Below are 21,476 nucleotides of genomic sequence, written 5' to 3' on the forward strand. Positions count from 1 at the left end.
AATCAATGAAACGTCCCTTCTAGAACAGTGAGCAGAACCAATCAATCAATTTAACTTACAAGAAATCAATAATTATTAAAACAATATAAATAAAATATAACATGCTAAGAAATTCCGTTATTGCAATATGTAAATGTATAACGCTCATTAACTTATTAGTTAACGCACAGACACTGACTGACCTTTGGCAGCGTGGCTAGTCATTGACCACGTCCATGTTCATAATCAGTCACAAGTTATCAGTGCAAAAGTAAAATATTTCATACATTAAACATTTGCATGTACCTACTCGTACGTAAGTACTCTGTCCGACGCAACGATTTGTCGGTCAAACTGCTGATCCATGATGTACCAATAATGTAACCAATAATGGTTATTATAAGTTATTTAATTGGTGAAATGCGAGTAGATATGATTGGTTTAATTAGCTAAATCTTTTAAAAAGGGTCAATATTCGTTCTTTTTACTTCTAGAACAAAGTCTAAGGACACTGCGAAGCTGAATATCCTGGATAAATCATTGTATTTTTTTTTGTTAAAATGGCAGAACGGTAGAATCAAGTGGATTCCATGAAGCGAAAACATATTTGGATAAAACAGATAATAAACTGATTTTATAGTTTCATCATCCTGGAAGACTGTCAGAAAGATCACCCGGATGAGTCGTGTCGTGATCGTCATATAAAACTGTTATATTGAAAAAGCTAGACATATAATTTCCTAAACCCATTATTTAATTTACTGACATAAGGCGGAAAGTTACCGTATTTACGTGTAATCCGTGGCGTGTGGGTGGGATTTATTAGAACTAAGGTCGACCTAGACTTGGCTGGCCTTGGGACGAACCAATCAATAAATCCATATGCTAGCATTTTGCTTTCTTGACATCGTTTATGATTTATGATTCATTGTTTATTCTGCGAGCAATACCGTACTTCAAATAAATGCTATCGAATTCTTAAGGGAACTTCAAGACTGTAGCCATCATCTTCAGCCTAACAAACTGCAAAGAAAGTTGATGGTCCATGGGTGCAGACGAACGAAAAGGCTGTTGAGTAAGTTTATCACAATAAACATCACATTACAGATACGAATCCACCTCCTCAAAGAGAGTACCTACTACCTACTTACAGTCAGCGTCAAATAATCCGTGACTGTGACTCCTAATGTGGTCAAAAAGCCAAAGACGTGTTGCGAACTTATTGGCTACTTTGGGTGTCACGAACTATTTGACGCTCACTGTGATAAGGAAACCAAGTGCCTAGATTGTGTGGAGGAAGTCGCGGCCCAATCGTACACAAAAAACTTTCAAAACATCACGTCATTCAAGTGTTGTTATTGTTCTGTCGTCATTTCTGCCAAGCATATACAATTATTTTCACGAACTAGAAAAGAAAGAATGGAAATGACAAACAAAGCACGAGAAATCTGCAGTACCTACATCCATAAATCGTCGCGTCATGTTGCGCATGAGTGGATTTTGTACAAAGCATTTGCTAAAACGGCTTAAAAACAGTCACGCACGTAGTTTTCCTTTAGTTTCGACTGACCATATAAAGAGCTTGTCATTTTGTCAAGCGCGACTTTAAATATGGATGATGGTAGACTGGTCTTATGACAACTGCATATCCATTACAGGAGAGATCTTCTGAGATCGAGAAAGTTTCTGACTATCCTTAACTCCTGACGTTTTCAATCTTAAAATAAAGAACATTGTGCAGATGTGGTGCAGAGGGTAAGGGTATTCGCTGATAAGCAATCTATCATGTCCTATCCTTAAATACATAATCAGGAAAGATGTAAGAAACTTCTGTCTGAATTCGAGGTGAATTCATAAAACTGTCTGGTTATCCCTAATTGCTGATGTTACCCAATTCCTCCATTGCTGATGTTCACTCAACAGCTGCAATAGTTTATTTTTGGAATAGAATAACATAGTTTTTATTCCTCTAGTCTCGTCTCGTGAAAAAGTTATAAGTAGGATCGACACTACGTATTTATAAATGTCTACTTAAGTTATTTTTGGTTTAGAATTAAAAGTCGCAGCTTGTGGGTCCGTCAGTAAGGTGGTAAGAAACATTCATTGACTGAATTTCTAAACAAATTATTACCGTACAGAAGATACCACTGCCTACTGCAGGACTTTCGTCCACAAGCAAAGAGTGCGGCACAAAAACTGTCCAAAAATAATTCCAACCATGTTTATGTGTGACCCTAAGGTCACAATGGTAATTGGAAAAATCTGAGTTAAATTAATACTACCTACTTTCCTTAAAAATATTAGGAGTTTTGGGCTGACACTGTGTAGGTTTGTTGTCGACACGAAAAGAAGAAGAATTAGGCTGGGTTGCACCATCTTATTTTAACTTTGACAAACGCCAAAAATCTGTCCAACTCCATACAAAAAACACCGGTTATCGTCATAGTTAATATGTGATGCAACCTCAGATCATAGAAGGGAATAGATGTGAAACGGGGGCGTGGCGCGTGTCTCCGCGATATGCCCAGAAACGAACATCGCCCGCGACGCCAGGTTAGTCGCGATTCAGTCGTACTGAGGAAATGTTCTCCGATATTGTTGGATAATGCGTCGTAACGTGCAATAACATAAGTGAAACGAAGAACTACAGGAACAATGAAGTCATTTACCACATGTAAGTATTGCAAATCCATTGGTATTTTGCTTATAAATAAAAAAAACTAAACATTTTTACGAACGAATTCAGTGCCGTGACATTTACTGCGATATCGAAATTAGTGGTGATAAAAATTCAAACACGTTGTACATTGACGATTTAGTTAGCAACCACTTTATGTCATGCGTAACTACTGCGCAATGTATTTTATTTCTTCCGATATCCACTGACGCGTGAAAATACACAGTACGGCCGCATGTGCCGGTCGTAACATAGTGCAGGGCTCGTGTTCTAATACGGTTTCCTATTATCGATAAATAGAAGTAAATTATTATTTTCTATTTTCTAATTTTGAATGAAAAAATCATGAGTTGCTTGCGATTTTTAAGTTTTTACAAAAACAATAACAATAGTAGAAGGGATTAGTAACTGTCAACTATGTAATTACTATAAGAGCTAGTTGAAAGCCTAATATAGGCATTATTTTTGATAAACATAGGCGGTACGAATTTCGCCATAATTAAAAAGTTAATGCGCGATAGTAGTTAATAATCACGCTGAGTCCCCACTCTGCCGAATGCACACCGCCCTCAATGCACTCCTGGATGACTACCCTCATCGTGACATATTTGCGGACCCTTGGCATAAAATATTGTCAACTTGCCAATCCTTTTGTGAGCAGTGTTCTCTTTAGTCTTTAAGATGTTGTTATTATGTTTGTTGTTACCTAACTATTTAATTACGTAATAAGGTATAAACCTGTGTAATTAAAATAAATAAATAAATAATAATTACAGTGATCCTGTTATTATTATTAAAGTAAATAATAATATATTACCAATATTGTAAATACTGGTAAAAATCGCAAGTACCTACTTAACCCATGACTTTTCATACAAACTTTGTCAGTCTATAACTTCTATACTCCATCGATAACGACATTGAGCTTTGGTTGGGGTAAATTAATATAAGGTAACTTCATTTAGTCCCAATAACTGATTCTGAGTTTTTCGTCCATACAAAATGGAACTGACTCCTTTATGCAAAAATCGTTAAAGAACATAATAATAACGTATAATAATAAAAAGGTTTTCATACAAGCATTTTTTAAACCAATTTCGAGCCTTGCCCCCAGGATTTAAAGTATCGATATCTTATCGACTCCATTTTATCTTTCTTCTCTCTAATTGCTTTTTTCAAAGTGTGCGTCACGTCACGCGGCCATTGATTGGCCATAAGGCACGCCTTCTGGCCAATCACAGCACTTTTAAGCCGGTTGCACATGTTGTCGTAGACTCTCAGTCGCTTTGTTTTTACACAGTTGAATGTGTGTGTGGGAGCTGTGGTGGGGGAAATGTGGGGACACTGGTTCTCGTTGTAGTTACGCGCGACTTCATATCTATTCTCTTTCTATGATCTGAGGATGCAACTCAGCCTTAGGCTGGGCTAGTTGCACCACCTAACTTTAACGGTATCTATGACGATAACCGGTGCATTTTATATAGAGTTTGACAGCTTTTTGACGTTTGTTAAAGTTAAAGTTAGATGGTTAGACTTAGTGTTTCAGCATTTTTCTTTCTTTAGGTACATAATATAATAAAATCAGCAAGCACCATGCAATGAACCAAAAACATTTTTATTCATTGGCATACTAGCTAAGTTAAGCCAGTTAGGTACATCACTCTATGATCTGAGATCACTACCTATCGACAAGCGATGAAGTTTTGGCAAAAGATTGCCTATGGCCATTAAATTGCTATGGCCAGATAAGTATGTATTACAAAAATAATCCAAGGACTCATTTGATTGATTTTAGGTATTATCGACTATCAAAATATTATGCGAATTGCGAACTTACACTCAAAGATAATAAAGCAAATCCAAAATTATTTTCCGCACCTAAGTATGTTAGTAGGTATGGCCAATCAATAACATTTGATATTATCTAATCAGAAAGAAGGCGTTTGCGTTTGTCACTTCGTATGAACACGAGTTGTTTCTGTTTTTTCTGTTACATTAAAAGACAGAAACAACTTCGTGTTCATAAACGAACTCGGAGTCATTAATGACTAGTTATTTTGTTGCTGATATGCACAAACGAAGTTGTTTCTGTATTTTAATGTAACAGAAACGAACTCGGGCTCATCATGATGACTCCGAGTTCGTTTGTGAACACGAAGTTGTTTCTGTCTTTTAATGTAACAGAAACGAACTCGGGGTCATCATGATGACTCCGAGTTCGTTTGTGAACACGAAGTTGTTTCTGTCTTTTAACGTAACAGAAACGAAGTCGGACTCATCATGATGACTCCGAGTTTGTTTGTGAACACGAAGTTGTTTCTGTCTTTTAATGTAACAGAAACGAAGTCGGACTCATCATGATGACTCCGAGTTTGTTTGTGAACACGAAGTTGTTTCTGTCTTTTAATGTAACAGAAACGAAGTCGGACTCATCATGATGACTCCGAGTTTGTTTGTGAACACGAAGTTGTTGCTGTCTCTTAATGTAACAGAAACGAACTCGGAGTCATCATGATGTCTCCGAGTTCGTTTGTGAACACGAAGTTGTTTCTGTCTTTTAATGTAACAGAAACGAAATCGGACTCATCATGATGACTCCGAGTATGTTTGTGAACACGAAGTTGTTTCTGTCTTTTAATGTAACAGATACGAAGTCGGACTCATCATGATGACTCCGAGAGTTCGTTTGTGAACACGAAGTAGTTTCTGTCTTTTAAATTTTAATGTAACATATACGAAGTCGGACTCATCGTGATTCCGAGTTCGTTTGTGAACACGAAGTTGTTTCTGTCTTTTAAATTTTAATATAACAGATACGAAGTCGGACTCATCATGATTCCGAGTTTGTTTGTGAACACGAAGTTGTTTCTGTCTTTTAAATTTTAATGGAACAGATACGAAGTCGGACTCATCATGATTCCGAGTTCGTTTGTGAACACGAAGTTGTTTCTGTCTTTTAAATTTTAATATAACAGATACGAAGTCGGACTCATCATGATTCCGAGTTTGTTTGTGAACACGAAGTTGTTTCTGTCTTTTAAATTTTAATGGAACAGATACGAAGTCGGACTCATCATGATGACTCCGACTTCGATTGTGAACACGAAGTTGTTTCTGTCTTAAATTGTAATGTAACAGAAACGAACTCGGACTCATCATGAAGACTTCAGTTCGTTTGTGAACAAGAAGCTGTTTCTATCTTTTCTGTTCATTTTTACGCAGTTGGGTTTCTCGTTTTTTCAATAATATTTTTATCAAACAAGGTTGATAAGATTGAGTCTTCATGATACTCGGTTCGTTCGTATACAGCTGTTTCGTAACGATAAAAACGACGTTAATCTGAAGTAAGAAAACTTTATCAGAATATTTCATCACAGTAGCATCAGAGTAACCTACATTCAAAGTAGGTAGGTATTGGAAATGTTACTTTACGGCTTTTGTGATAAGTTCTTAGATTATTTATGGAGAGACGAGAATCCGTATACCTACTATCGTTCGTTTTACAAAGTTTGTTAACGTTACTCAATGCCTTATAATTTAATGAATTAACAAAGCAAATTAAAGTTACCCAGGTAGGAATGTAGGATACAGTTTGCAACTTTGTACTACATTATTAAAAGAAACTTGTCTTCAAGTTAACGGAACCTAAGTCGAAAATTTCATACTCATTACTTTTCATGAACACGATGCAATAAACAACGATCTTTTAAAATAGGTAATAGCTAACTGATAATTTGGACCTTCATTATTCTTTACGGAACCCTTTCTTTGCATCTTTGAAGCCCGTTTGACCACAGAACCACAAACACAACTTTTCTGAAGAATGAAAATTCCCACTCTGTTAGGTCACTTCAAGGGAGGTTGCCATTTTTTTTTGTCGCGGAGGAAATGCTTTGCACACCGTCACCACTCTGCCGGGGGACAGGGTGTGTGGGACTCCCGGCGCCCTGAAAAGGGCGCTGCTCCGTCCTGAAAATGACGGGGTACCTATACCCACTAAAACCTCCGCGGCGTTCCGTCATCGCCCGAGTGGGGGTGTCGTAGCCTTAGACTTCCGCGACACAAGGGAGGTCGCCAACCCTAGCCCTGGCTAGAGATGGGTTTCCACCCGGGTAAAAACCCACATGAGGGTAAAAACCCAATAAAAACCCGTTTCATTCCACCCGTGGGTATTTACACCGGGTGAAAACAAATAATTTTATAATTATCACAATTGGTATCTTTTCTTTATTTTTATTGAATTTTTATCATTTAAGTTTATTGATTAATAAGTAATAAGTCAAATTTAACACTAATATGCATTTATATCGTGGCCAAATCGTAAAATTGATCACGTTATGATGATGTGACCAATTATTTTATAAAATGGTGTTATTTCAAGAATCGTTGAACCGATTTAGTAGGAATACAATAATTTGTGATCATGGCAAGGACATGGAGGGGGGGGGGGGGGGGGGGAGGATGCCAAAGATGCCAAACTCTCTCTTTGATGACATTACGGTATAAAGTTACGAATAACAACACCAACTACAAAGTACTTCTGCTTAAAAACTTGAAATCGAACCGCCCTTCCGCCACTGTAACGCATTATAACGTTTTTCAAGACCTCCTCTCCCCCCAGATTGCATTACGTAACACTAGAACGCCCCCTTAGCAACAAATACCACTTCTCACTTTAAAAAAACGCTATTTTTGTTTTCACCCACCAGAATGGGTGATAATGGGTAAAAACCGGGTTTTTACCCAAATCACCCAGTTTTAACCCAATCGGGTGAAATGGGTTTTTACCCACTACCCATCTCTAGCCCTGGCTAACCTTATTATCAACATCACGTGCAAGTAGAGCTCAATCAGTCCAATACGAATCCTATCTTATCTGGGCCGTAAGCGGAGTACTTTCACAAATAAATACCACGACCGCGAACGAATATTATCGTATTATTCATCAAAATTAACGGCTTACGACGACTGAAGTTTAGAATTTCAAACTCACTAACCCGGAAAATTGGATGAAAATATTGAACAGCGATTGTCTTTTCTTCAACGTTTAAAATTTCATGCTTTGGTAGACAAGTTTTATGTTGACCTCGTAAAGAAGATAAAGTAAGTAGTAGGTACCTACCTAACCTAGGCCCAGATAAAATCTAACAAGTTCTGGGTCTAAGTAGGTACTATATCAGAAATGTCCATTTTATAGGTGAAGAAGATGCTCACCACAAAATTTTACAGGAAATGTGTCAACGGGCGAGTCAAAAATAAACACAGCTCGTTTATTGAAGGAAGTCCCGACCAGGCGAACTAAAAGTAGCTGAAAGTGGCAGCGACGACTAAAGAGTTGGAACTCTTATGCTACGATTTCGAAATTGCAGTTTGGTGGTCTTAAAGCTAAGCAATCTCTTCCACCTAACTCACTGACAGCCTAGTAACAGTGCAGTGGTTCGACTTACACGTAGCGAAATTCAAAAGTTCTAATTCCCCTTCGAAGTAAATTCATAATCACTACTAGGTACTACCTATAATAATTTAAATGCAATCGCATAGATGGAATATTGTAGAAGTGTAGTAGAAGCAAACCAATATTTATATTGCAATACTTACTTACCTATTCACGCGCAAGGATGCGTAATTTATTTGGGACACCCGTTCTTCGTCGAATTTCGGCTGATTGGCACAAATGCAGTTATTATAACGAAATAAAAGCTAAAAAGAGAGTTGGTAGGTAGGTACGTTGCATAATGCACCCTATTGACCTTACTAAATGCAAATTAAGTTTACATAAGTAGGTTGCTAACAATCGAATTTGATAGCAATGGTGGCAAAGTCAAGGTGGGAACGACGCCAGTGGTGACGACTGGGAATAACTGGGGCTAAATGATTAATAGTGTAGTTTAAATAATCTCCTCTACTACATTTATGTATTATAATAATGATATTTAATAGCTTAATGTTACTTAAATTTTATTATTACTTACTATTAGCATTAGGCTTTGCTTTGATGAGATTTGGGAACTTTACTTAATTAAAGCTTAGGTCAGGTCAGATCTCAGATTAATGATGCATTTAACCCAAGACAAGAGTTTTGTAACTTGCGTGGCTGTTCATTATTTATTTATTAACTCTAAAATGCTAATCTTACACGTTAGTAGACATGCCATAATATTCTTAAGCCGTTACGTCAAGAACAAACTCACTCTCACCTTTAACTTTGGGAAGGTTAGGTAGCTAGGTACGGTTGCGATCGATAGCGACCTAGTCATACATGATGACAAATCTTTACAGTTATTGGTATAACCGCTTAGGCCTTATTTAAATATATTTTAATATATTTAGAATGTCTTTTGTCTACCTGTCTAATACAAACAACGTGTATTATTCTCTAGATGGGTACGTACTATCCTGTTGTTATTATCCTCAACGTTTTTCGTCTTTGTTTCAGTGTATTACTGGTAGAAATTACCTATTTTAACAGCGTTCGATACGTCTTTGATTTGTATATTTTAAGTTTTAAGTTTCAAAGGTCACATTATATTATTTAAAAATAAAATAAGGTAGTTTGTGTTGCGCGTGTGTTTTGTCTTGTCGACCTACCCTACTCGACTTAATTGCTTTTACGAGGTAGATTTGAGTAATTAGTCAAATCAATCAAGTGAATCACATACAAATAGTACGAAATATTACCATAAACCTTATGGTAAATAGTGGTAATACTTAATCCCCTATTCTTTACTTTCTAGTACTGCTATATGTATAGTAACCTACAGCAAACCAGCCAAATGAGTAACTTAAACCTTTACCTGATAGTGGCAGAATTGTTGCTACCATATCTTGAACCTTATTGAGAAAACATAAGGTTCAAAACTAATGAAAAATATTTTTCTCTATACCAGTTAAAGGGTTAATGTTTATTTGTATTTACTCTGGTTAGGGCATTAATTTGGTATTTTTACATAAAACAATTTATTATATTTTTATCATAATTTATTGCATAATCATAAATCCCACCAAAAAACAATCAACAAATTTTACAATGAACAGTGAAAGCAGGTCATTTCAATGCAATTTATGACTTACTTATTAATTTAAAGATACTTAATTAATAGATCATAGTTAATTTTATACCTCAAATAAGTTTTTTTGCTATATTATGGTGTTATAATATTATATAAGAATCTTTTTGTGCCCACCATAATAATATATCAAATTCGTATAAATATAAAATATATTGTCCATTTCTGTGCTTTTAAACTTTCATACTTCAAAGTTCTAATAATAATGTAACACCATAATCAGTTGAGTATCCAAAATAAAAACGAGAAAAAAAAACCTAACTAAAGATGATTGAAAAATATTGTCTTTCTTCATCAGTCCAATCAGAAAAACTCTTCTTTTTTGATATGCTACTTATTAATATTCATTTCAGAGTATTTTCCCAATCATCAACTAGTTTTTTATGGAAAGCAGGATTTCTTTTTAAAAAGTTACTTAATATAATGTATTATTACTCTTTACATTTTAATTTCTTTATGTAATATGATAAGACATTGTCTTTACAATATTTTAGGAGATTTTAAATAACTTAGTTCCATTTTTTTATTATTATAGAAACTCAGGAAAACCTCAACATATTTTAAACATGAGACAAGAGAGCTCAATTCAATAAACATCACAAAATCTTTTTTTTTTCGTTTTTGTTTGTCATAAAATCTTTACACATATGAACACTTACAACAATTTAGAATATACTTTTAATTATTTATTTATACACCTAATGACCACATTATTCCTTGGATCATATAATTAATGCCCAATTTATTTAATGACTGTTCAATGCAAATAACTGATTTAACCTCATGACTATATAAGTATGAAAAATAGATGGAATGTCAATTTAATATTGCATTTATGGACTTTAATGAGATAAAAGACTAAACTACAAAACCCGTTATATAAATACTCACTAAGAACAAGAATATGTATTGACACATGAAAACAGCTAAAAAAAGATACACCAAATATAATATTCATATCAATGACATTATGAGATTCGATGCATTTTCACAACATCAATTGATTGTAACATTTATGATTCTATCACATAAACAACATGCAATCAGAGTGGTACCGTCTATGCAAGGACAATAAGACACTTTTCTACCAACACAAGAAAGGATGGTTATGTTGTGCAGAAGAAACCACCTTGGAAGAACTATAGAACCTCATCCCTGATGGTTGGGTTGACATTTGGAAGAACATAGTATCGTGTGGTTGTTGAATGGGTCTTACGCTTATTTACTTAACACTGGTCTTAAAATTTAGTGCAAGGAACAGACAAAAATATAAATTAAGTACAATACTCTACCTATCACATAATAAAATATTTGAACAATAGAAAAATAAGATATTTAAGAGACCCTTTTATTACAAAATATATCAGGCGGTTGAAGACCAAATTTATGTTAACTATTTAAATAAGAAGTGCAGAATTTTGTAAGATAATGTTATTTTAAGACTAAAAGAAACACTATCATTATCATTAAATAAATAACGAATTTGGGGTCTTATAAGTATTCTCCCCCCTACTACACAATGTGACCTCACCAGTAGTTACTTTAACAGAGCCCTCAGCCTCACAAAATTTTAACATTCCTGAACGAAATCTCCCCATTGATTAAAAAACTTACAAAATGCATTAAAATTACTTGTTTTAAAAATATACAGTGAAGCTATAGAATGTTTGTTTGTATACTACTTAAATTTATCTATGGTCTACTATCACATTTGGTATAGTGCGGGGCTAGAATGCAATCGACGATGGAGGCATGGAACATTCCCCGACCGTTACACGGTATGATGCAAGTTCACTAATGCCATGGTAATGTACAAACGCTGCCACAATGACCAGCACGTGGAATATTTGGTGTGACTGGAACCAGATGTCACATTTGCCAGGGAACCACCTTTCAGGCACACGCAAAGCATAAAACATAGCACCCAAAATGTACAATAGGCCCATAAGAACTAACCAACCAAGTGAAGCCTTGCTGACTTGACTGAACCATCCCTCGGTGATTCCGTAATGTATTGCAGGAACAATTCCAGACAAACCAAAACCCATGAATACTCCCGCTCGGAGAGGTCGCAGTCGAGGTTCAGAAAACCTGTCCCAAAGGGACACAATTATAGACAAAATTCCTAAAACAACCACTACAGATAAATATATGATTTTAGGTCTGTAATGGCAGTAGAAACTGTAGTACAACCATGGCACAAATGAACCCATGATCAGCAGGGCAATGCCACAGTAATCTAATTTTGAAAATAATTTTCCGACCATCTCCGAATGGCAGTACAGGGTATGGTAAGCAAAAGAAAATCCGAGGCAAACGATGGCGCCAATAAAGAACACTCCAAAGATCATTTTCTCCTGCATTTGAATCTCAATGGCTGGGCGAGACAAGAAGTAAATAGCGACGCCGATGAACGCAACGCAGCCAAGGAGATGGGTCCAAATGTTTCCAGTTTCAGTGTGGATACGGAAGATAGAGGCGAAGCATGCGCTGAAAGACGGGAGAGGAGGTCGGTGACCTTTGTGTAGGTAGTCGTTGTCCTGCAGCCAGCGCGGCAGGTGACGGAAGTGGCAGACGTTCCACGACGCCTCCCACACCTTGCGGACGAACTCCTCGGCTTGCTCAGCAGCGTTGTGTGCGAGCGCCCCGAGATCGATTTCGTCCGAGAGCACGCCAGCCTTCAACACCTCCGCCATCTCCGCGTCGAGTAGATGCTGATCTTCGGGCGTGGACGGCAACGGACATCCTTCCTCTTCCTCCGCCAGCACTTCGTCGAGCTCGTCCATCTGGGAAGCCAGACTCTCCGCTTCGGGATCCCATCCTTGGCGTCGGCGGAGCCCGTCCGAAGACACGCTCCGCGATCCCGTGTCGGAGTCCATTTCCCACATCTTGGGACCGTCAAAACTCACGCGACACGAACCCAGACACCATTTACGATCAACACGGTCCTTAGCGGTACACGAACAGTTACTCCGAGAATCCAGTTACGTCACGGAAACAACGACATACGCAATTAATTTTTATTTAACGCTCTAACTTTGCGATTGGCGTTACGTGAAAAATAAACATGAACACTGTATGAACGAACCACGAGAATTTAAACAAGTCCTTTCTAATGTGGAAAATTCACGATGCAATGAACAATCAATTACGAACAGCTGCAAAGAACTGTCATGCGTCCACCATTCAACACATTTCGATTGTCTCTGTCTCTGTCTTCGTTCGTTTCGCTCCGCTCGGTTTTCAATTCGTGTCACGTCACTACTTAGTATCTAGTGATGTGGTAAGGTAATATTGTTGTCGTACATCTCGATTATGATTTAAATTTTAAAATGGTTAGCAAACACCCAAAACAAAAACCAACATTTACGTTCCGATCGAATTAAATAATCCATCCTAGACTGCATCTTACTTAATACCAGGTACGATTGCGGTCAAATATCCGCCTTGTACTGCATGAAAATAAATTTGAGAACCTCCTTCTTTTGTTAAATTCAGTTCAAAAGCAAAAGCGTACCATCTAAGAAACTTCAAACAAAATTAATTGTTTCTATGAAATTCCATTGATGTAATATTTGAATACAGAACATAAACAATACATTACTTCAGACAACCGATATGTCGGAAACTTACAGAGCCCCGATTACGGTAATTTTTAACGTCTCCAATCCAGACGCGCTTCACAGTGCTTACTATCAGGCATCACGTCTGTATAATGGGCTCCCGATGGAACTGAAGACCATTAACAAATTATCGGTTTTTAAAAGAAAATTAAAATCATTTCTATTGAGAAAGTGTTATTACTCTGTCGCGGAATATATTAATGATAAGTATAATATTTAATGGCTGGACATATTTTTGACTAATTGCAATTTAAAAAATTATGACATTTTTATCGTATATTAATTGAATTATTTTTATTTATTTTTTATTTTTATTATGATTATTTAAAATGACATGTTAGTTAATTGAAATGTAATGTATTTTTGTAACTTGTTCAACGCAATATGTATTTTGCTATGAATAAATATTTTGAATTTGAATTTGAATTCCAATTCATTCACGTTTCATCACCAGATGATGCACAATTCGGTATTACGGTAAAGTTCAGACGCGTATTCTTTTAAAAGCGATTTTTACAGGTTTAGAAAAATATTAAATCGTTATGTATCTAAAGCATTAAGTTTATAAGGATTATTTCACTGTTTTGTACAATAAATTAATCAATCACTGAACCCGTCATCACGTTTCTGAAGCTTTCTCATAAACATCACGATTTCACTCACGTAAAATTTAAAAAATCAGAGTTCAGATTTTCAGCGTGCCACTGCGTGCCTCTGAACTTTCAAATAGTTGCAAAAAATGGTTCTGTTATCTCTCTCGCTCAGTTCTTTGTTGCTCTATTCCGCTAGGTAAATTAACTTCATGATCTAAAGTTTATCTCAAATATTTTCACTTTTTAATAAGAGTATAGATTCTGATTTTAATTATCGATTAATGAGATGATACGAAGCTAATCTAAATCGGGTAGTTTAAAAAATAGTTCACATCACTACTTAGGTTGTCATTGGCAGTAAAAATGCTGAGTTCCTATTGGTCAAAAATTGTTACGTCAATAATAATCAAGTTGACGTTCTCAGGAAAATGATAACCTATAATCACAATTTTAATTGCTACAAGTAAAACTGTACAATGGATAAGTTTATAATTAATTAATAACTTACTTTTTAAACATGTTGAATCCCGAAAATTGATAGTTTTCTAATAAAATCTAGAGATTTAGGCACTGAACTGACCACTAGCACATTGACATTTCACTTGACAGGTATATTATTTTTTAAACGAAGTCATGGGAATGAACATTGGGAATCTTTCGGAAACACTTTTTCAAAATCGGCGTGTTTTACGTTTACAATACAATTAGGAAAGTTTTTGAGATCTTTCGAATAAAACCTGCCCAAAAACTGTATAAGCAAGCAGGTTAAAAATACTAAAAATTAGTTGATAAAAAACTCTAATCCATACATCGTGACCACTTTTAGTAGATTTCTACTTTTTTGGTAGATTTGAGGCAAAGAGAACGATGATTTAGTAGTGCGAAATCGTTTAGTAGATTTTGGTAGATAATTGGTATTTTTAGAACATTGTAATAAATGGTAGTCCAAAATTAAATTGTAACCGAGCCGAGAATCCAGGCCAGAGCCCCGATTACGGTAACTTTTATAACGTCTACAATCCAGACGCGTTTCTGATTCTGCGATACGATTGGTCAAAACAGCTGACGTACGCTGTTGAACGACCAATCGTATCGCAGAATCGAGAAGCGTGTCTGGATTGTTGACGTTAAAAATTACCGTAATCGGGGCTCAGAAAAAAAGAACTTTAGGGTCCGTTTATGGTCACTTTATGAAGGCGAACTTACTTGACAGTTCAATTCAATGCACACAAATGTTGCCACATATTGGCTAGTGTTGTTAATATCGACATAAAAAAATTCAAACGTTCAAACCAAGGGTTTATTTTTAAGAAGTACTTTTATTTATCAATGAAATTAAACTTAAAACTTGTATTATTAAATAGTACTAATTTTAAAAGTGTTATAATTATAAATCTATTTTACGGTCTAAGTGATAAATGTGAAAATTATGAATAATCGCCGGTTATTATGAATAATCACCGCATGATTTTGGTAAATGTGATTAATATGAGGTCATTTATGTGTGTATAAAACTAAATAGGCCTATTTACCTTAACCTATTTTTCACTTTAAATTAAAACATTATGTTATAGGCATCATGGAAAAGTAATATTATGCAAGAAACATTAAAAACTCATTGTGCCAAATTATATTAATATATGATATCAAAACGTTCAAAAGTTTGGCTGTACACGAGCACGTACACAAGATGTTGTTCTCTTTTATGAAATTTGTTAGTACTAAGGTTGAATTATTAAATAATCACTGTTAAATGTGATTAATTTATCACTTTTACCGCGACTGTCGGTAATTATTTATAATAACCGGTTATTATTAATAATTTTCAATTTATCACATTAACCGTAACATCTATACTAATATTATAAAGAGCGCTGGAAATTGCACAAATTTTAAACCTGAAGCATCCATGCTATAAGTAATGAAAAATTACAAAAAAATATATAAAAATGTTAAAAAAGACTATAATGATGATGATAAATAAATAAAAATACTATATTTTGTTCAAATTAATGTTTTATTTTATGTGGTAGAATTTAAGTAGAATTTTAAATAGGTCTTGGTAGATTTTGGTAGATTTGAGCATGGTTTTTGGTAGATTATCTGATGAAAAAGTGGTCACACTGAATCCATATCTGTGTTTGAGAACTTCATTCATCCATTAAAAAGTAAACTGTCATCTTCACCGGCCGAAAGAAAATAATCCCACATGGTCGATAATTTTTCGTTAAAATATTAAAAACAAGCTGAAAATGTCTACTTTGTTAGAAGTGTTAGTCACAGCAGATTCCAACAATTCATTATGGACAACCTGCGTATGGGATCACCACACAGGCACGAGTTTGATGACCTATAAAGGCGGCGGAACAGCTGAAACGAGAACAGTTTCATTTATCGGTAATGACTACATTGCAGCCGTAGAAAGGATTAAACCAGTATTACATGTGTGGCCACTAAATTCGCAGCAGACAGTCCAAGGCATGCGTTTCATTCTGCCCGGGAAAGCTGGGGCTTTGGCAATCTCTAAAGACGGAGCATACATCTTAGCAGGCATCGATGAGAAAATATATCTATGGCAGACCTTCTCGGGCAGTCTCCTGACTATTATTAGCAGACATTATCAAAAAATTGTCCTTTTGAAGTTTACACCTGATGGAAAATACTTCGTGTCGGCAGCTGAAGATGGCATGGTTATGGTCTGGTCACTCGTAACTGTAGCGGCTCACCCTGAAGTGGAGCTTGTAACCCAGACAACTGCCGGGCAGCACGACCCAGTATACATATTCTCTGACCATTCCTTACCAGTCTCGGACATGTGTATAAGTAAAACAGGCATGCATGGACGCCTAGCAACTGTATCAAGTGATAGAACATGCAAAATCTATGACCTAACTTCTGGAGAGATGTTATTGAACATAATATTTGATGTACCACTATCAGCTATAGTTATGGATGTATTAGAGTTGAATGTCTTCATTGGATCGACTGAAGGAAAGATTTATCAGTTCAGTTTAACAAATCCTCCCCGAAACAGAGATTTTTTGGTTAACACAGAAGCTAATTGTCCTACTTTTAATGGCCACACTAAGGCTGTCACTTGTTTGTCTGTTTCTCTTGATGGAGAAACATTAATGTCAGGTTCTAATGATGAACAGGTTATTCTATGGCACATCCATAGCAAGCAGATTGTAAGAACCATCAAACATAAGGGACCAATCACCAATGCATTTTTCACTGTCAATTACCCTGCTATTTTTAAGCAAAACTTTACACCTAGCCTTGTTTTGCACAGCTTAGATAGGACTTTAGAGAATGATAATGAAGAAGTTGCAGAATTGGAGATTCTTGTCAATAAAAAGATATCATTTTGGCCAGATTCTGTACAAAATGGCTTTGATGCTAGTCAACCATCTAACGAATTGGAAAATGAATTCAAGTTGAAAGAACTTAATCTGAAGGAAGAACTGCAGAAATTAAAAACTATAAATGCAAATCTTTATGCTTTTTCAATTAATAAAGCTCTTAGTTCCGTAACAGAGTCTAATGCAAATGTAACCAATAGTAATAAGAAAAAGAGAAAAATGAAGAACTGAATAAATATCATTGTCTAACAAAGTATTTTTTATTTTATCATTTGAATGTTATTACTTATTGTGATTATACATAGACCTTTAAGATAAATACTATTATTACCTAGTTATTTCAATATTTTTTCTCTAAGGTACTAGATTTTATTCTATCAGTAATACCAAAAGTTCTCCAAGGTTCTTATCAAAATTGAACTACGTAAGCGCTATAGCCATGAAATGAATGGTGATAATAGCGACGTTTTACCTGAAAATAAAACGTTTATTAAACATACTTACCTTATTCGAAGCCTATAGTCCTTTTCACCTAAGATGATTCGTATGACGTTTCGAGTTTGAAAGTTATAGAGATGTCACATAACTAAACCATAGCGATTTATCTATCGATTTTTTTAAGAGTTAGTAAAACCTACTTTTAGAGAAATATTTTGTACAGGTGTTATTTAACAAAAAACATGTTTTTTTGTAATTACAAATATTATTTTAACAATTTTTTATTGATAATATTCAAATTTTATGGACTTCGTGTTCAAAAAACGATTCCTAAAAAGTACTGGTTCTGTTTATTTAAATTAAATACTATTAATTTATTTTCAATGCGTTTATTAAAGTCAACAATCGAAAAATATTGTTGATTTTTGTGATGTTTTAAATAACTAAGTATTCACTGCAATCGATTAATGAACCGCGAAAATAATCGATTTTGTTATAGAACAAATACCCCAGCACTAAATCTATTCCGTTTCACACATTGCGAACATTAAATAAAAAATATTTTTACATCGTATTTGATTAAAATATAATCAATAGACTCAGATTTTACTATATTATTTCAAGACAAGTAGTAATTTTTTTTTATTATATTGCTAATAAAATACAAATATTTTTTCAAAAATATTCTGCATATGTAGTATGCGTAATATGGATAACCTTGAAGTGTCATACGGATCATCTTACGTGAAAAAGACTATAATGAGAGTAGTGTCTGTCTTTTCCTGTTTGAGTACTAGTTTTGACGTATAATCTGCCCACGTGACTTCCGCTCCGGTCCCCCACCGCCTAAGCACGCCTCAATTAACGACACTAGCGCCACCAACGGTAGCTCGAAACTAGGTTTCGATATTCTCGCCATTGTGTTTTATGACACCAGCCCCCCTAGACAAAACGCACTTTTTGATCGAATCGAAAATCGAATCCGTCAAATTCCATACAAAAAAGGGGCTTTTCGACCACTTTTCGACTGGTTTGCGATTATAATGGCACTTTGTCTAGACCCACAGGTAGATTTAAAAAGTAGGCTTCGAATAAGGTAAGTATGTTTAATAAACGTTTTATTTTCAGGTAAAACGTCGCTATTAAACAGTACTGTACCGTTATTCGAAGCCTTTATAATGAGAGACGTGTCTATTATCTCCTGGTGGCGCTGTGTAATCGCCAATGTGATCAATTGAAGAATAAGACATTGATCAGTAAGAAATGTTATGAATTAGTTAGAACCTAAATGATTGTTGAATATTTAGGTGGACACGCTTTTCTGTCTACTGAGTGGTAATGTACTGTGTGTAGGTACATTATAATATTTTACAGAACGCAACCTGCATCTGCATCTCCGTAAATTCACGTTTAATGCATCGTTTATTAACTACTATGTAATAATGAACTATCGGTTACTTTACGTCATGTAAAAGGCGCAAAAGCTACGTCCACCTTCACTCACAGTATCAGACCGTTGAATGAATTTAATAAGTTTCGGTAGGAGTGAATAATTATTAGGTATGGATAAGAATATTCACTGGTACAGTTAAGGTCGCTTGCCGATAGCGGGAGTTTGATGATCTCCAACATTTCCCACATTTAGGTATCAGATCAGATTTTAATATTTATAAACCTTTACAGGACCGTAGCCTAGGTGGGCGGTGTAATGAATAGGTGACAATAGCTAGCCGGCTATGTATAGGTACGATACTTTTGTATTGCCTGAGTATTCCGCGTTATCGCTGTTCGCTAGGGATAGCGAAGTTTGAGTCGGAATTGATAAAATTTATAATAATACAGACTTTCCTAGTACAAAGTTAGTAAACTTTGCGGTTTACCAACGTCGGTGCTGTGGTAAGACTGTGCGACCATTATCTTTAGGGCTAACAGTGATAACTTGTCAGCTAGATCAGCTTATTGACGGGTAGTCAACCAGCTTAATTCGGAGCAATCTTAATATGTAATTATGTATTATTGTAATTACAATTATGATAATAATGTTGTAGGGCTGAACAAGAGTTTGTTTGCATCAACACAAAAATTATCTTTGTGTTGGAGTCCTTTAACCACGAATGCTATAAAATCATAATAACATCATTCTACCACCGATAGTAGCGGAGCATCAATAAGAATGTTGCGAAAGCGGGAAAAGTTATGCAGACGAAGTCGCAAGCACAGCTAGAATTAAATGATAGTTTCGTAGCCGATCTAAACCTTATCAGGTTTCATCAAGGCCCTTAGGGTGGGCATCGGATTTAATTTCGAATGATTTATTTTCATCACCTTGAATGCCGTTGGACGATCGCTCATTTGCACGATGTAATAATATTTATGTAAAAATATTTATGTAATGATGTTTGTGTAACACTAAGTTCTATATCATCGCCAATGTCACTCATGATTCATTGAAGTGTACATACCTAAGTTGCCAGTAGGTAGGTAAGTACTAATTTTTGTGACAATAGTCAGCAGAGACAAATTACTTTATTGACCTAGCGAGTCGGGTAGGTATTAGAATATTTCACGAGGCTGTTGTACTTAAAACAAGCTAACTCGTAAACAGTTGTTTGAGCCACAACATTTTGCTTGTGACTACCTTCGTTACAGTATAATAATTGATGGATTTAAATCACATCAAATACGAATTTTGTAAATTGTACTATGTAGGTAGGCGAAGGACTTTCGGCCCCAAGCAAAGAGCTTAAGAGTGCGGCACAATTATCCAAAATTAATTCCAACCATGTTTAAATATGTACTTCTGTGTGACCCTAAGGTCACAGTGATAATTGGAAAAATCACGAGTTAAATTACTTTCTTGGACTGAAGGTTTTGATTTATTCCCTTTAACTCCTCGTAAAAGTCGTTCATATTCATACGACAATTTTTATTGAACCACAGAGGTGCACAAAAGGTCGAATTAACAATATGACATGGTGTCATATGACATTAATAATATATTATATTTATTTACTTAAATTAAGTAGACAAGACGTAGTCATTGACACTATAATAGGGCACACGGAAAGTTCAGTTAAGAGACTGAAGACTTGTGTGACTTTTGGTATGCAATCTTTTCTCCAACGAATGTAATGGCTTGTGTAAACGAGAAAATAACAAATTGTAGTAGGTAAACCTACGCGGTTTAATATATTATTTAGTAAGTACGGTTTACTAAAGTCACTGTTTTCGTTGTACAGTGAAATTCAATTGCGAAATGCGTTACCATGCAGCGTGCCCAATTTGTTTTAAGCTCAGATAAGCTTTATACTTTTGGTTATTGTGGATCATAAGTATTTGGTATTGGGTGCCATGAGCGCCTCAAGTTGGCGGTTAAAATGCTCTTTGCCTCACGCAAATCATGAATTGTAGTGTTATAACATGAGAAGAGCCAATGCTTTAGGATTTGTAACGTTACGTGACTTGATCTGCATGTTTTTGGTAACCGAGACTCGGTTAGGCCATTTTGTATTTATGGAGTTCACCTTTTACTGTCACTAGTTTGTAAGACTGTTATTATTTTGTTTATTTATTTTATATAGGTAAGGACCGACTTCATTGTGTTTATTATCCAGACTTGTGCGCTTTTATTACAATAGGGGCATGGGTTATATCTGACCCCGAAGCAAGGATGGGTCCTGAGTTACCCCAGAATGAAGTCGTCCAATTGGTAAGGGCGCGAATGTCGCGACTCTTTC

General features: G+C 35.5%; 3 protein-coding genes across 3 annotated transcripts in view; 1 reads left to right on the plus strand and 2 right to left on the minus strand.

The window, feature by feature from the left end:
- LOC135081167 (malignant T-cell-amplified sequence 1 homolog) overlaps positions 1-14,572 on the minus strand; it is a 43,406-nt gene extending 28,834 nt beyond the window's left edge. The window contains exon 1 of the mRNA XM_063975907.1: positions 14,448-14,572. Coding sequence (XP_063831977.1) covers positions 14,448-14,458 — 11 coding nt within the window. The 5' untranslated portion in view covers positions 14,459-14,572. The remainder of the gene's footprint in view (positions 1-14,447) is intronic.
- Positions 9,613-12,954, minus strand: LOC135081162 (adiponectin receptor protein). The gene has a single exon (XM_063975896.1). The coding sequence runs from the start codon at positions 12,609-12,611 to the stop codon at positions 11,451-11,453; it is 1,161 nt and encodes a 386-aa protein (XP_063831966.1). The 5' UTR covers positions 12,612-12,954; the 3' UTR covers positions 9,613-11,450.
- Positions 14,573-16,078: 1,506 nt separating the features above from the next.
- LOC135081297 (WD repeat-containing protein 18) lies at positions 16,079-17,554 on the plus strand. Its single transcript, XM_063976029.1, has one exon. It carries the CDS (start codon positions 16,192-16,194, stop codon positions 17,530-17,532), a length of 1,341 nt encoding a protein of 446 aa, XP_063832099.1. The 5' UTR covers positions 16,079-16,191; the 3' UTR covers positions 17,533-17,554.
- The last annotated feature ends 3,922 nt before the right edge of the window (positions 17,555-21,476 follow it).

Source organism: Ostrinia nubilalis, chromosome 19, assembly GCF_963855985.1.
Source record: "Ostrinia nubilalis chromosome 19, ilOstNubi1.1, whole genome shotgun sequence".
Classification (NCBI taxonomy): domain Eukaryota; kingdom Metazoa; phylum Arthropoda; class Insecta; order Lepidoptera; family Crambidae; genus Ostrinia; species Ostrinia nubilalis.

Bases quoted from the DNA above. Each gene is read 5' to 3' on its own strand.
- LOC135081162 (XM_063975896.1), bottom strand. From the start codon at position 12,611: ATGTGGGAAATGGACTCCGACACGGGATCGCGGAGCGTGTCTTCGGAC.
- LOC135081297 (XM_063976029.1), top strand. From the start codon at position 16,192: ATGTCTACTTTGTTAGAAGTGTTAGTCACAGCAGATTCCAACAATTCA.